At 43.9% G+C, this 25,797-nt stretch overlaps 1 protein-coding gene across 2 annotated transcripts in view; it reads left to right on the plus strand.

The window, feature by feature from the left end:
* The first annotated feature begins 6,114 nt into the window (after positions 1–6,114).
* The window catches only part of hecw1a (HECT, C2 and WW domain containing E3 ubiquitin protein ligase 1a), an 83,672-nt gene continuing 63,989 nt past the window's right edge, over positions 6,115–25,797 (plus strand). For both annotated transcript variants that reach the window (XM_045710956.2, XM_045710958.2), the window contains exons 1-5: positions 6,115–6,296; positions 14,626–14,683; positions 16,773–17,103; positions 17,436–17,543; positions 19,585–19,679. In XM_045710956.2, coding sequence (XP_045566912.1) covers positions 14,657–14,683; positions 16,773–17,103; positions 17,436–17,543; positions 19,585–19,679 — 561 coding nt within the window. In that variant the 5' untranslated portion in view covers positions 6,115–6,296; positions 14,626–14,656. The remainder of the gene's footprint in view (positions 6,297–14,625; positions 14,684–16,772; positions 17,104–17,435; positions 17,544–19,584; positions 19,680–25,797) is intronic.

A 25,797-nucleotide genomic window follows, 5' to 3' on the forward strand; every position in this document is an offset into this window, starting at 1 on the left:
ATACTTGGAATACTTTAGAATATATTTAGGTACTCCTTCACAGACATCTTGATAGCTAGCCTCTTTGAATCTGAGTGTGGACTGGTCCACTCTCATCTCTAACTTTTAGATAAAACAATTCTAAACAGTCACTTTACAAGTCAGATTGTTGAAAAAAATTAATTTGAACATACTATACCTGTTTTCCACTGATGCCATCTTTCCGCTGGTGGAAATCCTAGACAAAATATAAACAGGAAAGTATTATTAATCCGCGGGTCTCTGTGTGTGGCTATGACGATTCATTTTCTCAGCACCTAAGACAAGTGCACAAGAATGAAGTACAAAATGCATGCATACTAACCAAAGTCTTGCAGGTGTTTACACAGTTTTGAGCATTTGCCAGGTGATAGAAATCTCAACGGCAGTACCAGCGCTCTAAAAAGTCGAGTAAATAATACTTTCCTGTGGATATTTTCTCAGAAATGTCCACCAGCAAAAGGACAAACCGTACACAGACAACAGGTAGAGTACGTTGAAATGTAATTTTATTCAACATTCTGGCTTGTAAGGTAATGTTTTAGGTTTTTGCAGTGCTTTATTTCAGACTGTATATCAGAAAGCTGGTATCACAGTCTGATTTATTAGTCAACTTGGTAGCCTACTCTAGTCAGTTATATAGTGGTGTTGTGTCCTGTGAATTGCTGTAGATCCATTGGAGGGCGTCTCTCGGGATAGATATCTTTTTTTAGATCTTGTCTCATCGCTGCTACTCCCCAACGGCGATGGTGGAGTCATGCGTCCTCCAAAACATGCCCGCCGAACCGCGCTGCTTAACATCCGCCAGCTTAACATCCGCCAGCTTAACCCGGAAGCCAGCTGCACCAATACATTGGAGGAAACATTGTTCAACTGACGACCTGGGTCAGTCCGCAGGCACCCGGCTCGCCACAAGGAGATGATAGAGTGCAATGAGCCAAGTAAAGTCCCACCGGCCAAACCCTCCCCTAACCCGGACAAAGCTGGGCCAATTGTGCTCCATCCCGGGAATTAACCCAGGTCTGTAGTAACGCCTCTAGCACTGCGATGCAGTGCCTTAACCTGCTGCGCCACTCGGGAGGCCCACTCTCAGGATACATTAAGAGGTCTTAGTAGAGATGGTCATGAACTCGTGATTTGTTCCTCGGGTGTACCACCTATCTATGTGAATTGCAATGGGGGATTCTGGGTGAATTTGGCCCAAAATATATACCTATACTGTATGACATATACCTATAAAATACATATAACGATAGTATATTATGCTAAGGGTATATTCTACTGACCTAGACTCCTGTGCGTAATTTGTTTGAGTGTGTAGTAGTTAGAGGTAGTATTATTATTTTCCCCAAGACATGCTAACCCCTGTTATTGGTAATGGTGAGAGGTTTGCATACCTTGGGGGTATGATTGGGGATACGATCTTTGACCCTCTGTAACATTCTCACTCATCATTATTCACGATTCATTCAGGATCGTCCATAATAATGTTAGCATCCACATTAATGTTGAAGTTTTTAGAAACATTATATTCTTGTTTACAAAATCACCCCTACCTTTTAGAGAAAAAAGTGTCACTTGTTAAACAAAATCTCTTTCTTTCTCTGAGCAACTTTATTACTATAAAATAATAGAATTTCCCACATTTTTTGCAATACAATATCGCTCAGTATTTTATTATTTATTTTATAGTCATTATTGCGCATCTTTATAAAGGTCAATCATTTCGGGCCCCACTGTATATATGGATGGAGTTAAGTTTACTTAGCGTGGGGAGACCCGAACTGGGAGCCATGTAACTACCTACAGTATGAGTTGGTTCCATCTACTGTATGTCAAATCAAATCAAATCCAAATGTATTTGCCAAATGCGACGAATACAACAAGTGAAGACTTTACTGTGAAATGCTTACTTACAAGCCCTTAACCAACAGTGCAGTTCAAGAAGAAGAAATGATTTACCAAGTAGGCTATAATAAAAAGTCATAATAAAAAGTAACATAATAAGAATAACAATAACGGGGCTATATACAGGGGGCACCGGTACCGAGTCAGTGTGCAGGGTTACAGGCTAGTTGAGGTAATCTGTACATGTAGATGGGGGTGAAGTGTCTATGCATAGGTAACAAACAAACAGCGAGTAGCAGCAGTGTACAAAAGGGAGGGGGCGGGGGGTCGTCATGTCCGGAGGCGATTTTTATGCATAGTTCAGCAGTCTAATGGCTTGGGGGTAGAAGCTGTTGAGGAGCCTTTTGGTTCTGGACTTGGCCCTCCGGTACTGCTTGCCATGCGGTAGCAGAGAAAACAGTCTATAACTTGGGTGACTGGAGTCTCTGACAATTTTATGGGCTTTCCTCTGACACCGCCTATTATATAGATCCAGGATGGCAGGAAGCTTGGCCCCAGTGATGTACTGGGCCGTTCGCACTACACTCTGTAGTGCTTTGCGGTCAGATGCCGAGCAGTTGCCATACCAGGCAGTGATGCAACCGGTCAGGATGCTCTCGATGGTGCAGCTGTAGAACCTTTTGAGGATCTGGGGACCCATGCCAAATCTTTTCAGTATCCTGAGGGGGAATAGGTTTTGTTGTGCCCTCTTCACAACTGTCTTGGAATGTTTGGACCATGATAGTTCATTGATGATGTGGACACCAAGGAACTTGAAACTCTCGACCCGCTCCACTACAGCCACGTCGATGTTAATAGGCCAATTGTGCTCCATCCTATGGGACTCGGCCGGTTGTGACACAGCCTGGGAATTAATTTGGACCATGTGGGAAAAGTTTTTTTTTTGTGAGTGGTATTTTTAGCCTTTTTAGTGGCCTATGTGGTTTTGGTGTGTAGTAGTTTGCAGTAATTTGTTTCAGTGTGCGTAGTAGACTTGTGTTTGGTAGTTTATGGTAATTTGTTTTTGTGTGTCATAGTTAGTGGTATTGTTTTAATGTGAAGCAGTGTGTGGTGTTTTGTGGTAGTCTAGTGTGTGGCAGCCTGTGGTCGTTTTTAGTAGCCTAGTGTGGAAGTAATGTTGTGATTTCATTTGCTACTGGCATAAAGGACGGTACCAAAATATTGTAGAGACAAAATAGTCAAGATTCCTCACTGGGTTTGCACATATTAGCTTAAGACAGGGAGAGAAACAAACAACTAAACAAAACAAAACGGGGCAAAAAACAACAACAACGTCCTTGGCGGTGAACTGAGGATATGCAAAGCATGCTCTCGTTTTCCCCCATATTTAATCATTCATGAGGAATATGTAGGCACAGATGTTATGTAAAATGTCCTTGTTTCACCAATATCATCACAGAAGCTGAAACATATAAATGGAGAGGGATGAGGCACACTATTTAATGAGTAGTCTAAACCGACTGGGCTGCTAGTAACCAATTGGCTGCCATATCAAATCAAACTTTATTTAGATAGCATATTTCGTACAAAAAGGATGCAGTGCAAAGTGCTTCACATTATATATATATACCCCAAACTTGTGAACGCTAGTGTATATATATATATATATATATATATATACACTAGCGTTCACAAGTTTGGGGTCACTTAGAAATGACCTTGTTTTTGAAAGAAAAGCTCATTTCGTGTCCAATAAAATAACATCAAATTGATCAGAAATACACTGTAGACATTGTTAATGTTGTAAATTACTATTGTAGCTGGAAACGGCAGATTTTGTATGGAATATATGCATAGTAGAACAGAGGCCCATTATCAGCAACCATCACTCCTGCAAAACACCAGTCTCAACATCAACAGTGAAGAGGCGTCTCCGGGATGCTGGCCTTCTAGGCAAAGTTGCAAAGAAAAAGCCATATCTCAGACTGGCTAATAAAAATAAAAGATTAAGATAGGCAAAAGAACACAGACACTGGACAGAGGACCTCTGCCTAGAAGGCCAGCTTCCCGGAGTCACCTCTTCACTGTTGACATTGAGACTGGTCTTTTGCGGGTACTATTTAATGAAGCTGCCAGTTGAGGACTTGTGAGGTGTCTGTTTCTCAAACTAGACACTCTAATGTACTTGTCCTCTTGCTCAGTTGTGCACTGGGGCCTCCCACTCCTTTCTATTCTGGTTAGAGCCAGTTTGCGCTGTTCTGTGAAGGGAGTAGTACACAGCATTGCACGAGATCTTCAGTGTCTTGGCAATTTCTCGCATGGAATAGCCTTCATTTCTCAGAACAAGAATAGACTGACGAGTTTCAGAAGAAAGTGCTTTGTTTCTGGCCATTTTGAGCATGTAATCGAACCCTTAAATGCTGATACTCCAGATACTCAACTAGTCTAAAGAAGGCCAGTTTTATTGCTTCTTTAATCAGGACAACAGTTTTCAGCTGTGCTAACATAATTGCAAAAGGGTTTTCTAAGGATAAATTCACCTTTCAAAATGATAAACTTAGATTAGCTAACACACCGTACCATTGGAACACAGGAGTGATGGTTGCTGATAATGGGCCTCTGTACACCTATGTAGATATGCCATAAATAATCAGCTGTTTCCAGCTAGAATAGTCATTTACAACATTAACAATGTGTACACTGTTTTTCTGACCAATTTGATGTTATTTTAATGGACAAAAAATGAGCTTTTCTTTCAAAAACAAGGACATTTCTAAGTGACCCCAAACTTTTGAACGGTATTGTGTATATATATACTGAATAAAAATACAAACGCAACATGTAAAGTGTTGGTCCCATGTTTCATAAGCTGAAATAAAATATCCAAGAAATGTTCCATATGCACAAAAAGCTTTTTTGTCTCAAATGTTGAGCACAAATTTGTTTACCTCCCTGTTAGTGAGCATTTCTCCTTCGCCAAGATAATCCATCCACCTGACAGGTGTGGCATATCAATAAGCTGATTAAACAGCACAATCATTATACAGGTGCATCTTGTGCTGGGGACAATAAAAGGCCACTCTAAAATGTGCAGTTTTGTCACACAACACAATGCCACAGATGTCTACATATTTTACTGAGCGTGCAATTGGCATGTTGACTGCAGAAATGTCCACCAGAGCTGTTGCTAGAGAACTGAATGTTCATTTCTCTACCATAAGCCTCCTCCAACGTCGTTTTAGAGAATTTGGCAATGCGTCCAACCGTCCTCACAACCGCTGACCACGTGTAACAACGGCAGCCCAGGACCTCCACATCCGGCTTCTTCACCTGCGGGATCATCTGAGACCAGGCACCCGGACAGCTGATGAAACTGAGGAGTATTTCTGTCTTTAATAAAGCCGTTTGTGGGGAAAAACTAATTCTAATTGGCTGGCCTTTCTCCCCAGTGGGTGGGCCTGGCTCCCCAATGTTTGGGCCTGGAACCCCAGTGGGTGGGCCTATGTCCTCCCAGGCCCACCCATGGCTGCGCCTCCGCCCAGTCATGTGAAATCCATAGATTAGGGCCTAATGAATTTATTTCAATTGACTTATTTCCTCATATGTACTATAACTACAGTTACATCTTTAAAAGTATTGCATGTTACATTTAGATTTTTGTTCAGTATAATATATATTTAAAAAATGTGTTGTCATGTGTTGTAAATAGTCCATCCTTGTAATGTTATGAGTATGGCTATAATAGTATTTCCCCATTTTAGGCGTCATTGTATTAGCTACTGTTTACTAGCCTATACGCAGACAACACATCTGTATTATCCTGATAAAATGTACCCTACACATCAATTATATCTAATGCAAGGAAAAGGTAGTCACCCAGGATCAATAAGATGACACTCACGTGGAATTTGAGCCCTGCGTTTATGGTAGTTGATGTGATATTATAGGCATTTGATGTAGGCCTACAGTAATTCAACCTGCATTTCGTGTTCCACTTAAACGTCTGTTGCCAACCTTACCAGGGAATAGTATTGCATTACGTGTGAGGGTTCGGAAAGGCTGGTGCCTCGATTTAGCAGGCATTTCCTCCGAATATCCCCGACATTTGTGCATGGCGTCAGCTCATCTGACACTTTCGGTTTGGTCCTGTAGTAAAGTGGATGTGGTGGGGGGGCAGCAGAGAGGCGGAGGCAAAGAAGCGCATGTGAGGAGACAGCTTGTGATTGGTACTGCCGTTTGGTACCCAGAGACTAGCTATCGGATGGGAATATGCTCTACTCATGCGTCGACATCAGCCGGGACGTTTGGGCTTTAATTTCTACGTTTTAAACATGGATTTCTATGAAATCCACCGCTCGACTTGATAGTCACGTTTGGGATTTATTGCTCGCAATTGGAGTATGATTCACCGACAAGTTATTTTATCCCAGGTATGTCGCGTTGTCGCTCTTTTGTTGATGCATCGCTCTAACTGGATACATTGCATAGCAGGCGAATTTATGGGGATGTACTTCGCTCATAATACTGATAGAATATGTGTTGCGGCAGTCTAGTGACAGTGTGACAAAAACAGTGCATATCTGGATTTAGTCAATGTCACTTTCTCATTCGATGTCACAGCATCCGCCGGAGTGTTATTCTGGCAGCACGCAAAGCGGTCCCCAATTCCTTTGTGTGGGACTCCCCTCATAATCCTCTCTTTGAAAAATACCCCAGTCATTCACGTTTACTGGGCCACACTCGCAGGTATAGTTTGTTGACAAACAACCACATGTTTATTGTCCCCTGTACCAAATGGGGACAATATGCCCCCACGAAATAATCAAACCGAGCCTCGTTGTGATCTTACTTTCATGGCAATACTGAAGGTAAATATAATTTGATGGAACATGCTCTGAAATATTGTATTATTCATTCACTGTAGGCTACTGAATTGACTGTAGGCTACTGAAAGTGGGATTTAGCCAGAAGTGCCCAGTTGACGTTGGCGCTGTCACTACACAGTGTTCATTTACTGGATTGGCTATTTAGAATCTGTGTAGCTGACACATACTCAGCAGATTGTTGTTTACTTTTGTTCTTGTTGTTGCTGTAACCATGTTACAACCTTATCCAAAACTCACCCAAGTTGTCAGTCACTAAGCATTTGATGAAGCAGTCTAAAGTAGATACAGTAGCTCCAGTCGATAAAAGTGTTGTGGTGACAAACAAAAGCTCACTTTTCAGTCAATTAAGCTCCCATGAGTTATTCATTTGAGCCAACAGCTGATGGAACTCTAAATGTCTCATTTCCTTTTCACAGACAGAGAGACAGTAAATACTAGACAACAGCACACCGGAGCTCTCTGGCTTACTATGATACACAGATTGACCAGCCCAGTGTAATCAACCTGACAATGTCTGACCCAGTAGGGATATGCCACTCTGCCAGTGTCCCTTCTCCTCCCGTTGACCCGAACCAGTCAGACGTGACTGTCAATGTCACGCCAACCCCAGCCTCAGTCTCGCTCCTTCACTCCACTGACTGGACTAGATGCACCTTAACACTGATGAAATGTGACCTGTCAAGAGATAGTGGCTGAACTGGTTTTAATGTGGCCCCTGATGACTCAGCCGTAACTGACCTGGCTCATAGACTAGAGCAGGTTGAGTGTGATGCGGACAGACAGGCAGAAATGGAACTCATATTAGAGGTTTTGCCTACCTCTGAAGCTCCCTTGATAGGCAACTAGGGCTTGGTCTTGTTTGAAGTGCCCTCTGTCATCAGGCATTACTTAATGATGGGTACGTGGTTCTATTAGGGTTTCATCAGTAATCTGTCCAGTGTACATTTAACATTTACATTTAAGTCATTTAGCAGACGCTCTTATCCAGAGCGACTTACAAATTGGTGGATTCACCTTAGATTTCCACTTATTCTTGTAGCATACCAGACCCTAGGACCTAGGTGTTGCCCCTCTCAAACAAAAATCATTGCCAAGCTAAAAAATAGTAAGAAACACTACAGATACAGTACATTATTAGCAGCATAAAACAAAACGTGTTTTTTTTTACCCTTCTCTTCATGTGCTGAGCTGACACTACACTATACAGCAGTGCTCACCAACCGGTCGATCATGACTGGTCGATCTCAACGGCATTTCTAGTCAATCGCCAAATATATCTGTAAAAACACAACCATAAAGCCTTGCGTTCCATTTTTTATTTTTATTACTCTCGCACTGTTGGTGGTAGATACACCCAATTCAGCTACACCTGCTCACTGGGTAGGTCAAGTGTTCCGATTTTGAACCATTTCATGTGTCTGAAAGTACAAACTCTACCTTCCCTTGCAGGCCCGGAGAGGAAATCAAGTGTACTATAGGCCTCCTGCTGTCCAATGGGATGGCTCAGATTACCGTGTCTGCAGTAATGTAGCCAGCCAGAAAGCTACAGAAAAGTTGGCTTGCGTTATTATTAGGATCTAGGATCTTTTTTAATATCGAGGAATATTTCACTTTCTCTGTTTATAGGAGTAACAACATGAATTTGTGCATTAAGGAAGAAATAATATGGTGCGATTCGAGTTTTGCCATCAGCTGGAAGACACTGAGAGGCAGACCCTCAGTCTGCTGCTCTCTCCTTCCGCTGAGACTGTCCATCAGATGCAGGCACCATCAGCCCAGTAAAATAAAAATAAAACTATGTAAATGTTTGCTCACTCAGCTGTGTCTCATAAGTATCTATTACCGGTGTGATCATATAGCCTACCTCAAAATGTAAAATATAATTTAAAAAAAATAGTCTGAACAACAATGCATTGGCAGGGCAATTCAAGCAAAGCCAATATGCGGTGATAATATTTTCTTTTTTTCTTAAGAAAAAAAAGTAACCTTTTTTTAACTAGGCAAGTCAGTTAAGAACAAATTCTTATTTACAATGATGGCCTACCCCGGCAAAACCCGGACGACGCTGGGCCAATTGTGCGCCACCCTATGGGACTCCCAATCGCGGCCGGATGTGATACAGCCTGGATTCGAACCAGGGACTGAGGAAGGCAGTTAACCCACTGTTCCCCGGGCGCTGACGACGTAAATGTCGATTAAGGCAGCTCCCCGCACCTCTCTGACTCAATGCGGAAGACACATTTCAGTTGAATGCATTCAGTTGTACAACTGACTTGGTATCCCCCTTTCACATAACCTCATACCATAGGAAGCCTGAGTCAAGCTGAGAGTTCAAATTTGTATTGACTCACCATTAACTACTTCAGAAGTCTCTCTGAGGGTAGAGTCTGGCAAGGGATTACCCTTCTAATATGAGACAAAGATTAAGGACACCAGCTTTTTCCATGACATAGACTGACCAGGTCAATCTAGGTGAAAGCTATGATCCCTTATTGATGTCACTTGTTAAATCCACTTCAATCGGTGTAGATGAAGGGGGGGGGACAGGTTAAAGAAGGATTTTTAAGCCTTGAGACAATTGAGACATGGATTGTATATGTGTGCCATTCAGAGGGTGAATGGGTAAGACAAAATATTTAAGTGCCTTTGAACAGGGTATGGTAGTAGGTGCCAGGCAAAAACTGCAACACTGCTGAGTTTTTCATGCTCAGCAGTTTCCCGTGTGTATCAAGAATGGTCCACGACCCAAAGAACAGCCAGCCAAGTTAACACAACTGTGGGGAGCATTGGAGTCAACATGGGCCAGCATCCCTGTGGAACGCTTTCGACACCTTGTAGAGTCCATGCCCTGACGAATTGAAGCTGTTCTGAGGGCAAAAGGAGGTACAACTCAATATTAGGAAGGTGTTCCTAATGTTTGGTATACTCAGTGTACACCTTACAGTGCTAGTGCCAAAAGATGTGAAATGCAGTGAAAGGGAACATTTTGACACTGGTCGGTTCTGCCTGTGTAGAGCATCAAGGAGTGTTCAGTCTTTTTATGGCCTAGGCCAAACCACTAGTCCATACATACAGTGGTGGCCAATAAATGCTCTGAATACATAGATCACATGATGAGCTAATAAGGGGTGCAGGGGCTTTGGTTTCTAAATGAGGTTTCGAGGTTGTTGGTGTGGAGAAGGCTGTCAGTAAATGTCTGAAGGTGGCTTTGAGGAAAAGACAGTACCTCTAATAATCGCCCCGAGGACCTGTCCTTCGCTAACTTGTACCCTGATTTCAAATCGGATTGGTTTAGTTAGGAACAGGCCTGGGACCAACACATTTGGATGGATTTGACACTTTATGAATGTTTCAGAATGTTTCAGAACAGTCTTATTGGTGCATAGGTCGCTGTCCATATAGAACCAAAGAACAGACTCCACTTCATTGGAAATCTGGCCATAGTCTTAGGGTTTTCCAATAACGCAGAGTGGTTTCTGTTAAGGTCACAAAACATACTCTTTCTAGCTAGTACAATGATTTAGAGGCATCGACTTGGTTTATATCAAGCTGCTGCCCAATGTGTAATTGTTTATCCAAATCCGACATCTGTAAATCAACGGGGCCTGTGTACAGGCTGTATCCAGTTGTTGTTTGGTCGAGCCATCAGTCTGAGATGTAAATACTGTGTAGATGAAAATAAATCTGCTTGTTTGTGTATTATGTTGAAACATAGAACAAGCCAGAGGCAATATATAAAATACTCTCTTAGACAAAAGGTGACCCATATAGAAACGAGTTGAAATGCTACGCTTCATAGACTTGAAAAGCCGATTCAGGCGAGGAACTTTTGTTTTTGGTCCGCTGCCCACTGGGCCTTCAGTATGTTTAACGCAGAAAATGACTGGGGAAGAACTGTCAGAGTCAACCTACAGTATGCCATCCTTTATTAGCCCAGGGGAAACACTTTTCACTTCAATTGAGAACGGATGTATTTCATGCAGATGGGAATATGTTGGATCGATTTGGAGGGAAGTTGATTAGAGTGAAACCATTATACATGAGACTTCGTCAGCTCTTTATTGGAAAATATAGGCTATAGCACAATCTCACACGGCCATCTTTTTGCTGTGAGGGTAGAATGACGTAAACCCTTGACAATGAGTTAATGAAAGCACACAGACCTACAGTACCTACCTCAATGAGGAAGAGACTCCGCATGGGGCAGCCATCTTGGGGATTATTAACACCATGGCAGGAAGACAGCAGCAACTTGTAGAGCTGCCTTGAGTCATCACAATGTTAGGAGGATGGTGAATGTGAACAGTCAACCTGACATGCATAGAGAGAGTCTCTTCTCAGTAGCACTTAATACAGGTTGGGATTGTGTGTTAAAACCGTCTAGCAATAGATATCGTACAAAAATGGCTATCGTAGGAACATTTCCAGATGTCTCTTATGTGAAAAGAGGTAGAGCAGAAATAGTCGATTTAATCTGTTTCCCTGCTCTGATAGTGTTGCATGCCTTCTAAGACAGATATTGATATTCAATATCTGGTGTCCAATAAAATAGTAACATGCTTCAAGTCCATAAATCCACATTTACGGCCTTGTACTGTATATGTATGCAAATACTGTACTTGTACAGATGAACATAGCGCTTTATTTTAATCAAAACAAAGAGACCAACAAGCCAAACCCCCATCATAGTTGCCCATCCCTGTTCTAGACTATACTTTCATGGCTGAGTAGGAGAAAGACCGAAGCCTCTTACAGTAGCTTCCCATTTCTTTCTATTAACATTTGAAGAAGAGCGTGGGAAGATTATCATTATCTGTGTGGATAAGTCGGGGGCAATTAACCACGAGGCTAACCGAGGTGTTGCTGAGGATGAACCTAGATAGGTAAAGAGTAAGTGTCAGCCCCATAAAACAACAGTTATTCCTTCTGTATGTGAACGGAATTCAAATGGCTCTTTCTTAAATGTAATTATATGGGCTAATTATGCCAGTGTCAGGCAGGAAGCAGCCCTGGTAGAAATGAAAGCCATGTCTTCCCTCTGGAGATGTGGTACCCTGTTAAACCCACCGAGACACAGCGCGCTACTGGATGTGTTATCTATCTAATGAGGTCCACAGGGCTTTAGACCTGACACGGCATGGGAATAACACTGTGTGCATGGATCTCCCATGATGAGAATGCACGGCAGTGTGTTGTGTAATCTGTAATGGAGTTTAGCATTAACCGCTTCCAATGATTTGTCAGAGTGGGATTAATACTCACACAGTGCTGGGTGTGAATGTTAAAGTGTGGACCTACTGTTGTGATTCTGTGTGCTGTCTCAAAGGAGGACGGCAGTGAGTGGAGTCCCTCCTCTAGTCCTCTTCAGCAGTCCTCTCTTCCTTCCCTCTCTCAACCTCCTCAAAATTGTCATAGGGAGGCGAGTAAAACGTTAGAGGAGAACATCCTGAGGAGAGGAACCTCCATTGCTCTCCTCGCTTGCTTATGACAATTTTGAGAAAGAGTCAAGGAGAGAGGAAATACTATTGAGATTCACCCAGCAGTGTCTCATTGGATTCCCGCCTAAAGTGTCAGCCTGTGAGTGGGGAACCCTGTTCCCTGGTGCAGTCATGTGATCCGTGTCTCTTTCGACAGTACAATTCAACTGTGACTTCTGGCCCGGTTACAGCCTATCACGTTCTTGCTGCACTGTTGCACAATACATCCTAAGACAAGACCCTATATCTTTTTATTCAGCGTTTTTTACATTTAAGTCATTTAGCAGATGCTCTTATACAGAGCGACTTAAAGGAGCAATTAAGGTGAAGTGCCTTGCTCAAGGACACATGGACAGTTTTTCACCTAGTCGGCTCAGGGTTTCGAACCAGCAACCTTTCAGTTACTGGCCCAACGCTCTTAACCGAAGACTCCAGCCACCCGAGTCATAGACAGTTTTCTCTGCCACCGCATGGCAAGCATTACCGATGGAACCAACAAGACCTTGAACAGCGTCTACCCCCAAGCCATAAGACTGCTAATTAGTTAACCAAATAGGTACCCGGACTATCTGCATTGACCCCTTTTGCACAAACACTTTTGACTCACCGCGTACGCTGCTGATATTGTTTATTATCTATCTTGTTGCCTAGTCACTTTACCCCTACCTATATGTACATATCTACCTCAATTACCTCTGTACATGGACTCGGTACTGGTACCCCGTGTATATAGCCAAGTTATTGTTACTCATTGTGTATTTATTCCTTGTGCTATTTTTCTCTCTGCATTGTTGGGAAGGGCCTGTAAGTAAGCATTTCACTGTTAGTCTACACCTGTTGTTTACGAAGCATGTGACAAATAAAAAGAGATTTCTGTGTTTCATTGATGTGTAGGTGAAGCTAGAATACCATGTTTTATGCTGTATGTAGGCTAAGTGAAGTGTTTCTGTCTGCCTATCAGGTGGTTTCCTGGAGATCAGGGGAATTCACCACCAGTAGTCGCACACTAGCAACGGTGGAAGGATTTCTCTCTACCTCTCTCTCTCGGCTGTTGTCCGACTCCATTAGCCTTGTTACTGAGCGATCAATGCTGACGAGAGCGCACCGGCTCCTCCAGAAGAGAATAGAAACGTGCTTAGCTCCCACTTAGCACGAATAACATTTGAAACCCGATGAGCCGTGCATCTCATATGCTGTTTAATTCACTTAAGCGCTGTAGGAAGAGGCAGAGAGATAGAAGGAAGAGATACTAAGAGAACGACAGCCCTGGTTGTTTTGTCTAACTTTCTTCTGCAGGTTTAGTTTTTACTTAACTGTCATGTGGTCATCAGCAAATGCATATGGGGTTGTCTGTTCTTTGATGTACTTGAAGCAATGTATTTGCTGCCGTACGTATAGATTCTAGGCTCTATGCAAAGGATCTACGCTCTTGTTGTCCTGTTTCTTATTGCATCTGTTTCTTTGCATCTGCGTCTACTTCTCTGCTTCTGTCTCTGGTTCTTCCTGTCCTTTTCTGTCTGTCTGTTTTAACATGGTCAGTATGTCCTTGATCTATGTGTGTTTGTCTGTCTCTGTCATAATGCTCTGCGTCTCAATTATTCATATTTTGTCTGATGAAGATGAAGTATGAAAACTCCTGAGCTACTGCTCGCTTTCTCATGCCACTAGCATCTCCAGTTTATGCTATTTCCAGTATTTTACACATTTATGATAGGGCTGGGAGTTGCCAGGGACCTCATGATACGAAATTATCACGGTATGATATGAGGCGATATGATATGTATTGCAATTCTCACGACTCTATATATCAATATTAGGATTTTATTGCGAGTCGATGTTCCAAACATACTGTATTGCTCACCGTAAGTCTGCTAGCAGAGGGACAAGAGAGAGCCATGAGAATGAGTTTTGATCAGTCATGGAAATAAAAGGGCTTAAAATAAATTGGCCCCCTATTTAAAAAGAAGATGGAGAACAGGCTATGAAGAAAAAATACTGTAGTTTTGGTGCAGGTACAGCCAACTAGCACAAAAATTATCTTGCGATATTGTAAAAAGGATACGATAGCCTATATCGTCAAAAATAATATCCCAATATTGTATCGATTTCCCCCTGAATATCTGTTATACAGTATATTAGTGTTCACGTTTTCACACATCTGATCTGTATAATCCAGTTTTAAATGGCTTATGTTTTGAAAGAGAAGTGGAGTCCCCACCCACCAGTTCACAGCTACTATGTACTATGTAACCCTACAGTGATAGAAACACAGTTATTTAGGGATATGCTACAGAAAATACCATATAGTCACGTAATCAATCATATAGTCAATCATATAAACTGTGATTGCGCTGTGTTGCTTTCCATGCTAAATAATCCCATGACCTTTTCCTCAGGATTTGATGTGCTTTGAGTTGACGACACATAATGCTGCTGAACCTGTGTAGTGTTAAGGTCAGTGTCCTCCTCGCTCTGTACCGTCACCATTACCCATCAGCCATCACACCTATCATGCTGCGCTCCATAACAGCATCGTGGTCATCTGTGGTGTCTTCACTCAATGTGTTTGTGTTTCTAGCTGTGTCTCATATGGTGTTACAACTAAAGTACCCAGGTCCAGTGTCCAATGCCAATTGATGCCTCTTCTTGGGGTCTAGCTCTTACCCCTGGTTGTGCTTAGATGGGAAAGGTGCTCAACTCCAAGCATTGAAATAGACAGACAATGACCTAAACCAACTAACTAACCTACAAACAACCCCCCACTAAATGTAAGAATGACAGCATACAGTACGAGATGCGCAGTGATGTTTTGGTATCACTATTAAATAGACTAATTGGCCTACAGTTGGCCCTAACTGGCCCTACACATTGCTTGCATTCTGAATGACTCTAAACTGAAACTAGAGAACCAGGTACGCTGTTCAGTGTTAGCAAGGATCAGGCCTTTTCACTGAAGATGTGTTGGAGTAAACCAGCCTAAAGCTGAATAAGGTGATGGTAATCTCACTGAGAAGTTAGGGTGTTCTTTCGTATTGGGAGTTAGACTGCCAGGTGTCTCTAGAGGCAGAGCTGTCAGTCAATACCTCTTCTACTGTGGGAGGGCTGCTTTCCAACACACAGATAGGACTTTTTATTTTGTCACTGAATGTAGGCTACACCATGGATTGTTCACTCCAGGCTGTTTACTATGAGGATTGTGTCTGTGGGTGCCCTTAGGCCAGATACCTATATTGATGTTCTGTATGTAAAAGATAAAGATCTCTGGAGAGTGTGTGGGGTTTGTGTGATCAAAACACACACAGGCAAACGTAGCCTAGTTCATCTTTGCACTCGCCGTGCAAGGATGTGAACGCTTCCTTAGGAGGAGCTGGCTTTGACGGTGCGAAGACACATCAGACTGGCGTATATCGTTTTCCCTATCTTCTTCCAATTTTAGGCCTTCACCACTATAATGCACCAAACCCACATCCAATGGGGAAAATACCCATTTAAACTAAACCTTACCAAACCAAGGTCATTATTTTAGGATCCATATTCATCATGTAATCAGTCACAACCTTCAGCAAAAGAAGGCACCTGTAATGGTTGCTCGTTAGAATGGAATGTATACAGTGTTTACATCTCCCCACCTTGACCTTGGTGGGCTGGATGACCGAACATTCACTTACTAATGTGTCCACCAACCCCTAACAACCTACAACACCAGGGCAGTGTTCAGTGGGGCAAACTGCACCAAAACGTTTTGCAACAGTAATGGAAAAAATCTGTGTTCTCATGGGACAAGTTTTACTAACACCTCCCAGTTTAAAAACATTTCATAATGTTCACTCCCTACTGAACAAGACCCAGATTGCACCTCATGGCTCTACCATCAGATTAACATTTCCATCAGTGGAACCCATTCCCCCCACACTCTTCCCACACATCGTTAGCGTCCATTACGAATGAGTGTGTTTGCCCAAATGTTTCTGCCAGCTCCTATGAATTACTGTGATTGTCCTGCTGCTAACAGTTAACAACCTCCATGTTTATGGTGATGTGGAACGGAGTGCCAAATGGCTGCAACTGCCGCTGGGTGGAACGGCTCTGAATCCTCTGATTGAGCAAGGAGCGTTCACTTAGGGTTTGCATTTGCTCTTATCGGTCTTTTAATGCCACGCGAAAGAGCTTCGATGTCTCAGCTGATTGGCAATGGGTAGTGCAAAGTGCCCTACAATCTCAACAGACCCATCTCAAAGCTGGTACTGGCAGAAATATTTTCACTATGTATACACTATGTAGTCACAATGTGAAGCGATGGTATCAGTGACATATATCTGTCCAATATGATGGATCATTTTACTTCCTTTCTTTTAACAGAAAATGGACCTCAGTCAGAATGTAATCTAAGTAGTCCAGCAACAATGCCCCTAGTTTACTTCACTGTTTAAAATTGCTGGACTTACGTCAGACAGGGTAGCTGTATTATCTCGTACATGAAACATCCAACACATCTTCCGGTAATTACATTACCCAGTAGTGTGTGTGTTGTACCTCCCTCCAGAACTTGTACCAGAACAGGTTCCTGGGCCTGGCTGCCATGGCGTCGCCGTCGCGGAGCGCCCAGAGTCGGCGGCGCTGCAAGGACGCTGGGGCGCGTTACAGCTACAGCCCCGAGCAGTACCCCAACGGTGGGCCCCGGCACGACCACGCCACCGCCCTAGCCCTGCAGCCCCGCTCCACTAGCGATGCTGACCTGGTCACCTCGGACAGCCGCTCAACGCTGACCGTCAGCACCTCCCACTACGCCATCGGCCAGTCCCAGGACATGCTCATCTGCTGGGACATCAAGGAGGAGGTGGACGCCGGGGACTGGATCGGCATGTACCTCATAGGTGGGTGGAGCTTCTGATGAGTCAATGGCAAGAGTCAAGTCTACACCAGTACCAAACGTCAGAATGATTGTCCAAACTTTACCCATTAGACTAATCCCAGTGGGCACAGACGTCAATTCAACATCTAGTACATGTTGGTTCAACGTAATTTCATTGAGATGACGTGGAAACAATGTTGATTCAACCAGTGTGTGTCCAGTGGGAGGTTTATACCTTTTCCCAACTGACATTTGTCAAGTTCACAGTAACCTTTGATTACAGTGAGCATGCAAAGTCATACAGAAGCTACAGTAAACACTGTTAGATTGTGTATGATGTTCCTGTTCATTTAGATGAGGGGCTGTCGGAGAACTTTCTGGACTATAAGAACCGGGGAGTGAACGGCTCCCACAAGGGCCAGATAGTGTGGAAGATCGATACCAGCTCCTACTTTGCAGATTGTAAGTATACCTATCTCCTTTAAAATCACATTTTAAATGTCGACAGGTCAACTGGTAGCAAATATTCTGAGTCTGTTCCTGTTGTTTCATCACTATGTGGGAGATTTGAAGTTCAGCATTGTAGCGCGTCCTGTGTGTAGAGCATGTTGTTTATCTGTAGGAGAGTTGCTAGCTAATTTCAACCCCTCTGTGTTGTTTTGTCATAAGTATTTAGACTACATTGGGTGTTTACTGGCCTAAGCAAAATGTCAGTATTTATCTCTTGGATGTCGCAAGCTGTTAGAATTATACCGTGAGGTGATACTTTATTTATACTAATTAAAATGGTGCATCAGGCTACCGGCAGGCACTGATGTTTCCGAGGGCTGTAGAAATCACAGTGAGTCAGACTCAAAAACCCACTCTCTCCTCCAGATGTCTGGAACTTTCTGACAATTTCACCACCAATTTGTCAGCTAGGGAGAGTTTTGAATTTTTTTTCTTCTTTTTTTGCGATTATGCAAAATATGTCCCATTATCCACATTTCTGTCCATATCTCATTCTCAAACCTGCCACCGCCGACCAGGATGGATGTATTGATTTCTCTCTCCCTTGCTATTCATCTCCGACAGGGATATGACAACTAGCAGGACTAATGTCTACTGCTCACATGGCAGCCTGCCTGATCTGTGGCTGGGACTCAGGATCAGTCCAAACAAACCACCTTATCTACTGCCGAGGCTGCAGAAAGCCCAAGCCTAGAGAGAGATATCCTCAGGTTCCCTGTGGAAAAGCCTGACACTCTGGGTGCCAGAGCCCAATGACTGTGCTAGGAATGCTTAAATAAAGGGGAGCCCATTTTTGTGTGACAAGCAGATAGTGATTTTTCGTTAGAGCCTCCCTTGGATACAAATGGAATGTGTTACAGAGTGAAATGGTACCCTATTAGTTAGGTGACAGAGGAGCAGGTGTGAGCTGTTTTCAGACTGAGACACACACACACACACACACACACACACACACACACACACACACACACACACACACACACACACACACACACACAGGGGAAGTCAAGTGGAGCATTCAGAAAGTGGGTCTTTTCTGGTTGCTATTTTTTTTTGCTCAGCTCTGATTTTCTGTTTTTAGAACATGTGTAGTAACTGCATAAGGAGACGGATTTGGCAGCACAAATTCACCTGGGACTCTCCTCTGGTGAACACCGCCACCACCCACCTCTTTGTCATCACAATGTGTGTTCCCTTGAGCATGTTTCTATCTCTCTCTCTGTCTCTCTCTCTGTCTCTCCCTCTTTCTCTCTCTCTCTCTCTCTGTTGCTCTCGCTCTCTCTCTCACACACACACACAATAGACAAGAATGCACATGCCTATCCTAAATTGATTTATTCTCCTATTATGTCAGCCGACGCCTCTTTAACCTACACTGGCTGTATCGCAATGATAGTGGTACAATTTAGTGGAAATTGAACAGTTAAAAAAAATACAATGATGTTGAAGTGATTGACTTCCCTCATTGGATACAGTGGATTATAGTCTGTCGCACAACAATGATGAACTGTAGTGCTCCATCTCTGCCTTCCTCCTCCACCAACCTGATGATGATGTCAACAAAGAGATTAGGGTTGGATCATCCTGTCAGTAAGCCTGCCATCGTCTCTGTCACTACTGTTCTCTATTCCCTCCATCCATCCATCCCTCTGTCCAATCCATCCCTCTGTCCAATCCATCCCTCCATCTAATCCAGTGGGTCACGGGAAGGGGAAAAAACTTTGTGGTGACGTAAACTTAATCTCACCTTCTTTCTCTCTCTCTCTCTCTCTCTGTCTTGTTATCCCTTATTCTCCTTCCCTTTTTCTCTCTCTCTCAGTATGTCTTCACTCTCTCTCTTGATTTTGACACGCTCACTGGATGTGACTATTTTAGTAAAAAGTGTCGTCTGGCGGTACAATTGGTCGCCATTCATTGAAACATGTCAAGAAAAGGGCTCTTAAAGTTAAAATCTCTTTTTCTCTCCCTCTGTTTCTTTCCCTCTCTCCTGCAGCGGAGACTAAGATATGCTTCAAGTATTACCACGGTGTGAGTGGAGCCCTGCGAGCCACCACACCCAGTGTGACAGTGAAGAATGCATCTGCCCCTGTGAGTGTCACCGCAACACACCCTCGTCTTAACCCCTCCCCCCTGTCCTCCTCCCTAATACTCCGGGTAGAAGTTAACCAATAGGCACAGATCGAGTAACCTATAGCCACATATTTTGTAACCTATAGGCACAGGTCTAGCACAGATCTAGGATCAGCTTATGTTGGCGTTTTAAAAAAAGAGACATTCATACTGTAGCTGCTACCGACCCGTAGCACTCACGTCTGTAGCCATTAAGTGCTTCGAAAGGCTGGTCATGGCTCACATCAACACCATTATCCCAGAAACCCTAGACCCACTCCAATTTTAATACCACCCCAACAGATCTACAGATGACGCAATCTCTTTTGCACTGAACACTGCCCTTTCCCACCTGGACAAAAGGAACACCTATGTGAGAATGCTATTCATTGACTACAGCTCAGCGTTCAACACCATAGTGCCCTCAAAGGTCATCAATAAGCTAAGGATCCTGGGACTAAACACCTCCCTTGCAACTGGATCCTGGACTTCCTGACGGGCCGCCCCCAGGTGGTAAGGGTAGGTAACAACACATCCACCACGCTGAACCTCAACACAGGGCCCCTCAGGGGTGCGTGCTCAGTCCCCTCCTGTACTCCCTGTTCACTCATGACTGCATGGCCAGGCACGACTCCAACACCATCTTTAAGTTTGCCGATGACACAACAGTGGTAGGCCTGATCACCAACAACGACGAGACAGCCTATAGGGAGGAGGTCAGAGACCTGGCCGTGTGGTGCCAGGACAACAACCTCTCCCTCAACGTGATCAAGACAAAGGAGATGATTGTGGACCACAGGAAAAAGAGGACCGAGCACGCCCCCATTCTCATCGACGGGGCTGCAGTGGAGCAGGTTGAGAGTTTCAAGTTCCTTGGTGTCCACATCACCAACAAACTAACATGGTCCAAGCACACCAAGACAGTCGTGAAGAGGGCACGACAAAACCTATTGCCCCACAGGAGACTGAAAAGATTTGGCATGGATCCTCAGATCCTCAAAAGGTTTTACAGCTGCACCATCGAGAGCATCCTGACTGGTTGCATCACTGCCTGGAAATGGCATCTGCTCGGCCTCCGACCGCAAGGCACTACAGAGGGTAGTACGAACGGCCCAGTATATCACTGGGGCCAAGCTTCCTGCCATCGAGGACCTCTATACCAGGTGGTGTCAGAGGAAGGCCCTAAAAATTGTCAAAGACTCCAGCCACCCTAGTCATAGACTGTTCTTTCTGGCACAGCAAGCGGTACCAGAGCGCCAAGTCTAGGTCCAAGAGGCTTCTAAACAGCTTCACCCCCAAGCCATAAGACTCCTGAACACCTAATCAAATGGCTACCCAGACTATTTGCATTGCCCCCCCCCCCCCTTTTACACCACTGCTACTCTCTGTTGTTATCATCTATGCATAGTCACTTTAATAACTCTACCCACATGTACATATTACCTCAACTAACCGGTGCCCCATCACATTGACTCTGTACCGGTACCCCACTGTATATAGTCTTGCTACTGTTATTTTACTGCTGCTCTTTAATTACTTGTTACTTTTATTTCTTATTCTTATCCATATTTTTTCTTCATTTTTTTACTACATTGTTGGTTAGGGGCTCGTAAGTAAGCATTTCACTGTAAGGTCTACACCTGTTGTATTCGGCGCATGTGACAAATACATTTTGATTTGATTTAATATCAATGTCTGTGAGAGCACTTGCCAACGATGTAGCATCCCAACATAAGACTCAAGTGAATTTCTAGAACGGCAGTTGGTTTACACAGTAGCTAACTCTACAGTAGTCATGTCCTCATCGAGGGCTGGAATGCAGCCACAGACATACAAAGGAGAATTACTGCACCCAAACAGAGGGATTAGAAATAACAGGGGGAAGAGAGTGAGCAGAAGTCCTCTTTAATGAACGAAAGGTTGCGTGCAGACCTCCCTATCTCTCATCCTCCTATCCTCAGCTGAATGGGAAGTTCAAGAGCTCTGTGGGCGGCCAGCCTCTTTCATCCGCTCCTTCTGTTGTTTTGGTTAGAGGACTTCATACTGTAAGATTGTCCTTGCTGTATCCATCCCTATTTTTAGTGTGCTGGGCTGTGATGCCCCCACCCACTTTTCGATTGAATTCATAGTGGAATTGTAAAGTGTAATGATCATAGAGATCCCATAATTCATAGGATATATCATTAATAGATTCTATGTCATTCTACAGTATTGCAATGACTGTCTTACTGTGTAGTCTTTTGAGAGTTGAACTCTTTCTACCATCTGTCTGTGGATTAGATGATCATGGACAGATCCAGATTGACCTGGCTCTTATTGGTGGAGTTTCTCATTTCCTAAATGCTGGAGAGAGAGTTACCTTAATTAGCTTTTCACTACATGGCACCTTTATCCTTTATTGGGCTGTGGAGAGTTTGTGAAGCACAGTTAACTACCACTTACAGCATTGTGCCCTGTCGAAGTGTGTTGAAGATGGGCTTTGAGTGCAAAGGCACTCCCTATTTATTAATATTATGATGACAATGGGGCGAATCCCAAATCACAACTATTCCCTATAAAGTGCATTTCTTCTGGTCAAATCTGTAAAGAGATATGTCTCTGTTTGTGTGTTTTTTATCCAAAAATCAAATCAAATCAGATTGTATTTGTCACAAGCATCGAATACAAAAGGTGTAAACCTGACAGTCAAATGCTTACTTACAAGCCCTTAACCAACAATGCAGTTTAAAGAAAATACCTAAAAAAAAGTAAGAGATAAGAAAAACAAATAATTAAGGAGCAGCAGTAAATAATAATAGCGGGGCTGTATACAGGGGATACCGGTTCAGGGTCAATGTACAGGGGGTACCGGTTCAGGGTCAATGTGTCAATATACATGGGGTACCGGTTCAGGGTCAATGTGTCAATGTGCAGGGAGTACCGGTTCAGGGTCAATGTGCAGGTGCACCAGTGTTGAGGTTGTTGAGGTAATTATGGACATGCAGGTAGGGTTATTAAAGTGGCTATGCATAGATAATAACAGAGAGTTGCAACGGCGGGGGGGGGGGGGGGGGTGCAAATAGTCTGGGTAGCCATTTGATTAGCTGTTCAGGAGTCTTATGGCTTGGGGGTAGAAGCTGTTTAGAAGCCTCTTGGACCTAGACTTGGCGCTCCGGTACTGCTTGCCGTGCGGTAGCAGAGAGAAAAGTCTATGAATAGGGTGGCTGGAGTCTTTGACAATTTTTAGGGCCTTCCTCTGACACCGCCTGGTATAGAGCTGTGCTCTGGACACCATATGTGAACTGATTGCCCCCCCCCATCTATCTTCAGAGCTCGTGCTGCTAGGTGACCTAAACTGGGACATGCTTAACACCCCAGCCATCCTACAATCTAAGCTTGATGCCCTCAATCTCACACAAATTATCAATGGACCTACCAGGTACCACCCCAAAGCCGTAAACACGGCCACCCTCATAGATATCCTCCTAACCAACTTGCCCTCTAAATTAACCTCTGCTGTTTTCAACCAAGATCTCAGCGATCACTGCCTCATTGCCTGCATCCGTAATGGGTCAGCGGTCAAACGACCCCCACTCATCACTGTCAAACGCTCTCTGAAACACTTCCGAGCAAGCCTTTCTAATCGGCCTGGCCCGGGTATCCTGTAAGGATATTGATCTCATCCCGTCAGTAGAGGATGCCTGGTTATTTTTTTTTAAATGCCATCCTCACCATCTTAAATAAGCATGCCCCATTCAAGACATTTAGAACCAGGAACAGATATAGCCCTTGGTTCTCTCCAGACCTGACTGCCCTTAACCAACACAAAAACATCCTGTGGCGCTCTGCATTAGCATCGAACAGCCCCCGTGATATGCAACTTTTCAGGGAAGTTAGAAACCAATACACACAGGCAGTTAGAAAAGTCAAGGCTAGCTTTTTCAATCAGAAATTTGCTTCCTGCAACACAAACTCAAAAAAGATCTGGGACACTGTAAAGTCCATGGAGAATAAGAACACCTCCTCCCAGCTGCCCACTGCACTGAGGATAGTAAAATCTGTCACCACCGATAAATCCACTAGAATTGAGAATTTCAATAAGCATTTTTCTACGGCTAGCCATGCTTTCCACCTGGCTACCCCTACCGCGGTCAACAGCACTGCACCCCCCACAGCTATTCGCCCAAGCCTTCCCCATTTCTCCTTCTCCCAAATCCAGTCAGCTGATGTTCTGAAAGAGCTGCAAAATCTGGACCCCTACAAATCAGCCGGGCTAGACAATCTGGACCCTTTCTTTCTAAAATTATCTGCCGAAATTGTTGCAACCCCTATTACTAGTCTGTTCAACCTCTCTTTCGTGTCGTCTGAGATTCCCAAAGATTGGAAAGCAGCTGCGGTCATCCCCCTCTTCAAAAGGGGGGACACTCTTGACCCAAACTGCTACAGACCTATATCTATCCTACCCTGCCTTTCTAAGGTCTTCGAAAGCCAAGTCAACAAACAGATTACCGACCATTTCGAATCCCACCCCACCGCAATCTGGTTTCAGAGCTGGTCATGGGTGCACCTCAGCCACGCTCAAGGTCCTAAACGATATCGTAACTGCCTTCGATAAGAAACAATACTGTGCTGCCGTATTCATTGACCTGGCCAAGGCTTTCGACTCTGTCAATCACCACATCCTCATCGGCAGACTCAATAGCCTTAGTTTCTCAAATGATTGCCTCACCTGGTTCACCAACTACTTCTCTGATAGAGTTCAATGTGCCAAATCGAATGGCCTGTTGTCCGGACCTCTGGCAGTCTCTATGGGGGTGCCACAGGGTTCAATTCTTGGGCCAACTCTTTTCTCTGTATACATCAATGATGTCGCTCTTGCTGCTGGTGAGTCTCTGATCCACCTCTATCCAGACGATACCATTCTGTATACTTCTGGCCCTTCTTTGGACACTGTGTCAACAACCCTCCAGACGAGCTTCAATGCCATACAACTCACCTTCCATGGCCTCCAACTGCTCTTAAATACAAGTAAAACTAAATGCATGCTCTTCAACCGATCGCTGCCCGCACCTGCCCGCCCGTCCAGCATCACTACTCTGGATGGTTCTGACTTAGAATATGTGGACAACTACAAATACCTAGGTGTCTGGTTAGACTGTAAACTCTCCTTCCAGACACACATCAAACATCTCCAATCCAAAGTTAAATCTAGAATTGGCTTCCTATTTCGCAACAAAGCATCCTTCACTCATGCTGCCAAACATACCCTCGTAAAACTGACCATCCTACCGATCCTCGACTTCGGCGATGTCATTTACAAAATAACCTCCAATACCCTACTCAATAAACTGGATGCAGTCTATCACAGTGCCATCCGTTTTGTCACCAAAGCCCCATATACTACCCACCACTGCGACCTGTACGCACTCGTTGGCTGGCCCTCGCTTCATACTCGTCGCCAAACCCACTGGCTCCAGGTCATCTACAAGACCCTGCTAGGTAAAGTCCCCCCTTATCTCAGCTCACTGGTCACCATAGCAGCACCCACCTGTAGCACGCGCTCCAGCAGGTATATCTCTCTGGTCACCCCCAAAGCCAATTCCTCCTTTGGCCGTCTCTCCTTCCAGTTCTCTGCTGCCAATGACTGGAACGAACTAGAAAAATCTCTGAAACTGGAAACACTTATCTCCCTCACTAGCTTTAAGCACCAGCTGTCAGAGCAGCTCACAGATCACTGCACCTGTACATAGCCCATCTATAATTTAGCCTAAATAACTACCTCTTCCCCTACTGTATTTATTTATTTATTTATTTTGCTCCTTTGCACCCCATTATTTATATTTCTACTTTGCACTTCCTTCCACTACATATCTACCATTCCAGTGTTTTACTTGCTATATTGTATTTACTTTACCACCATGGCCTTTTTTTTACTTTACCTCCCTTATCTCACCTCATTTGCTCACATTGTATATAGACTTATTTTTCTACTGTATTTTTGACTATATGTTTGTTTTACTCCATGTGTAACTCTGTGTTGTATGTGTCGAACTGCTTTGCTTTATCTTGGCCAGGTCACAATTGTAAATGAGAACTTGTTCTCAACTTACCTACCTGG

The sequence above is a fragment of the Salmo salar genome, chromosome 29, assembly GCF_965601325.2.
Source record: "Salmo salar chromosome 29, fSalSal1, whole genome shotgun sequence".
NCBI classification, from domain to species: Eukaryota; Metazoa; Chordata; class Actinopteri; order Salmoniformes; family Salmonidae; genus Salmo; species Salmo salar.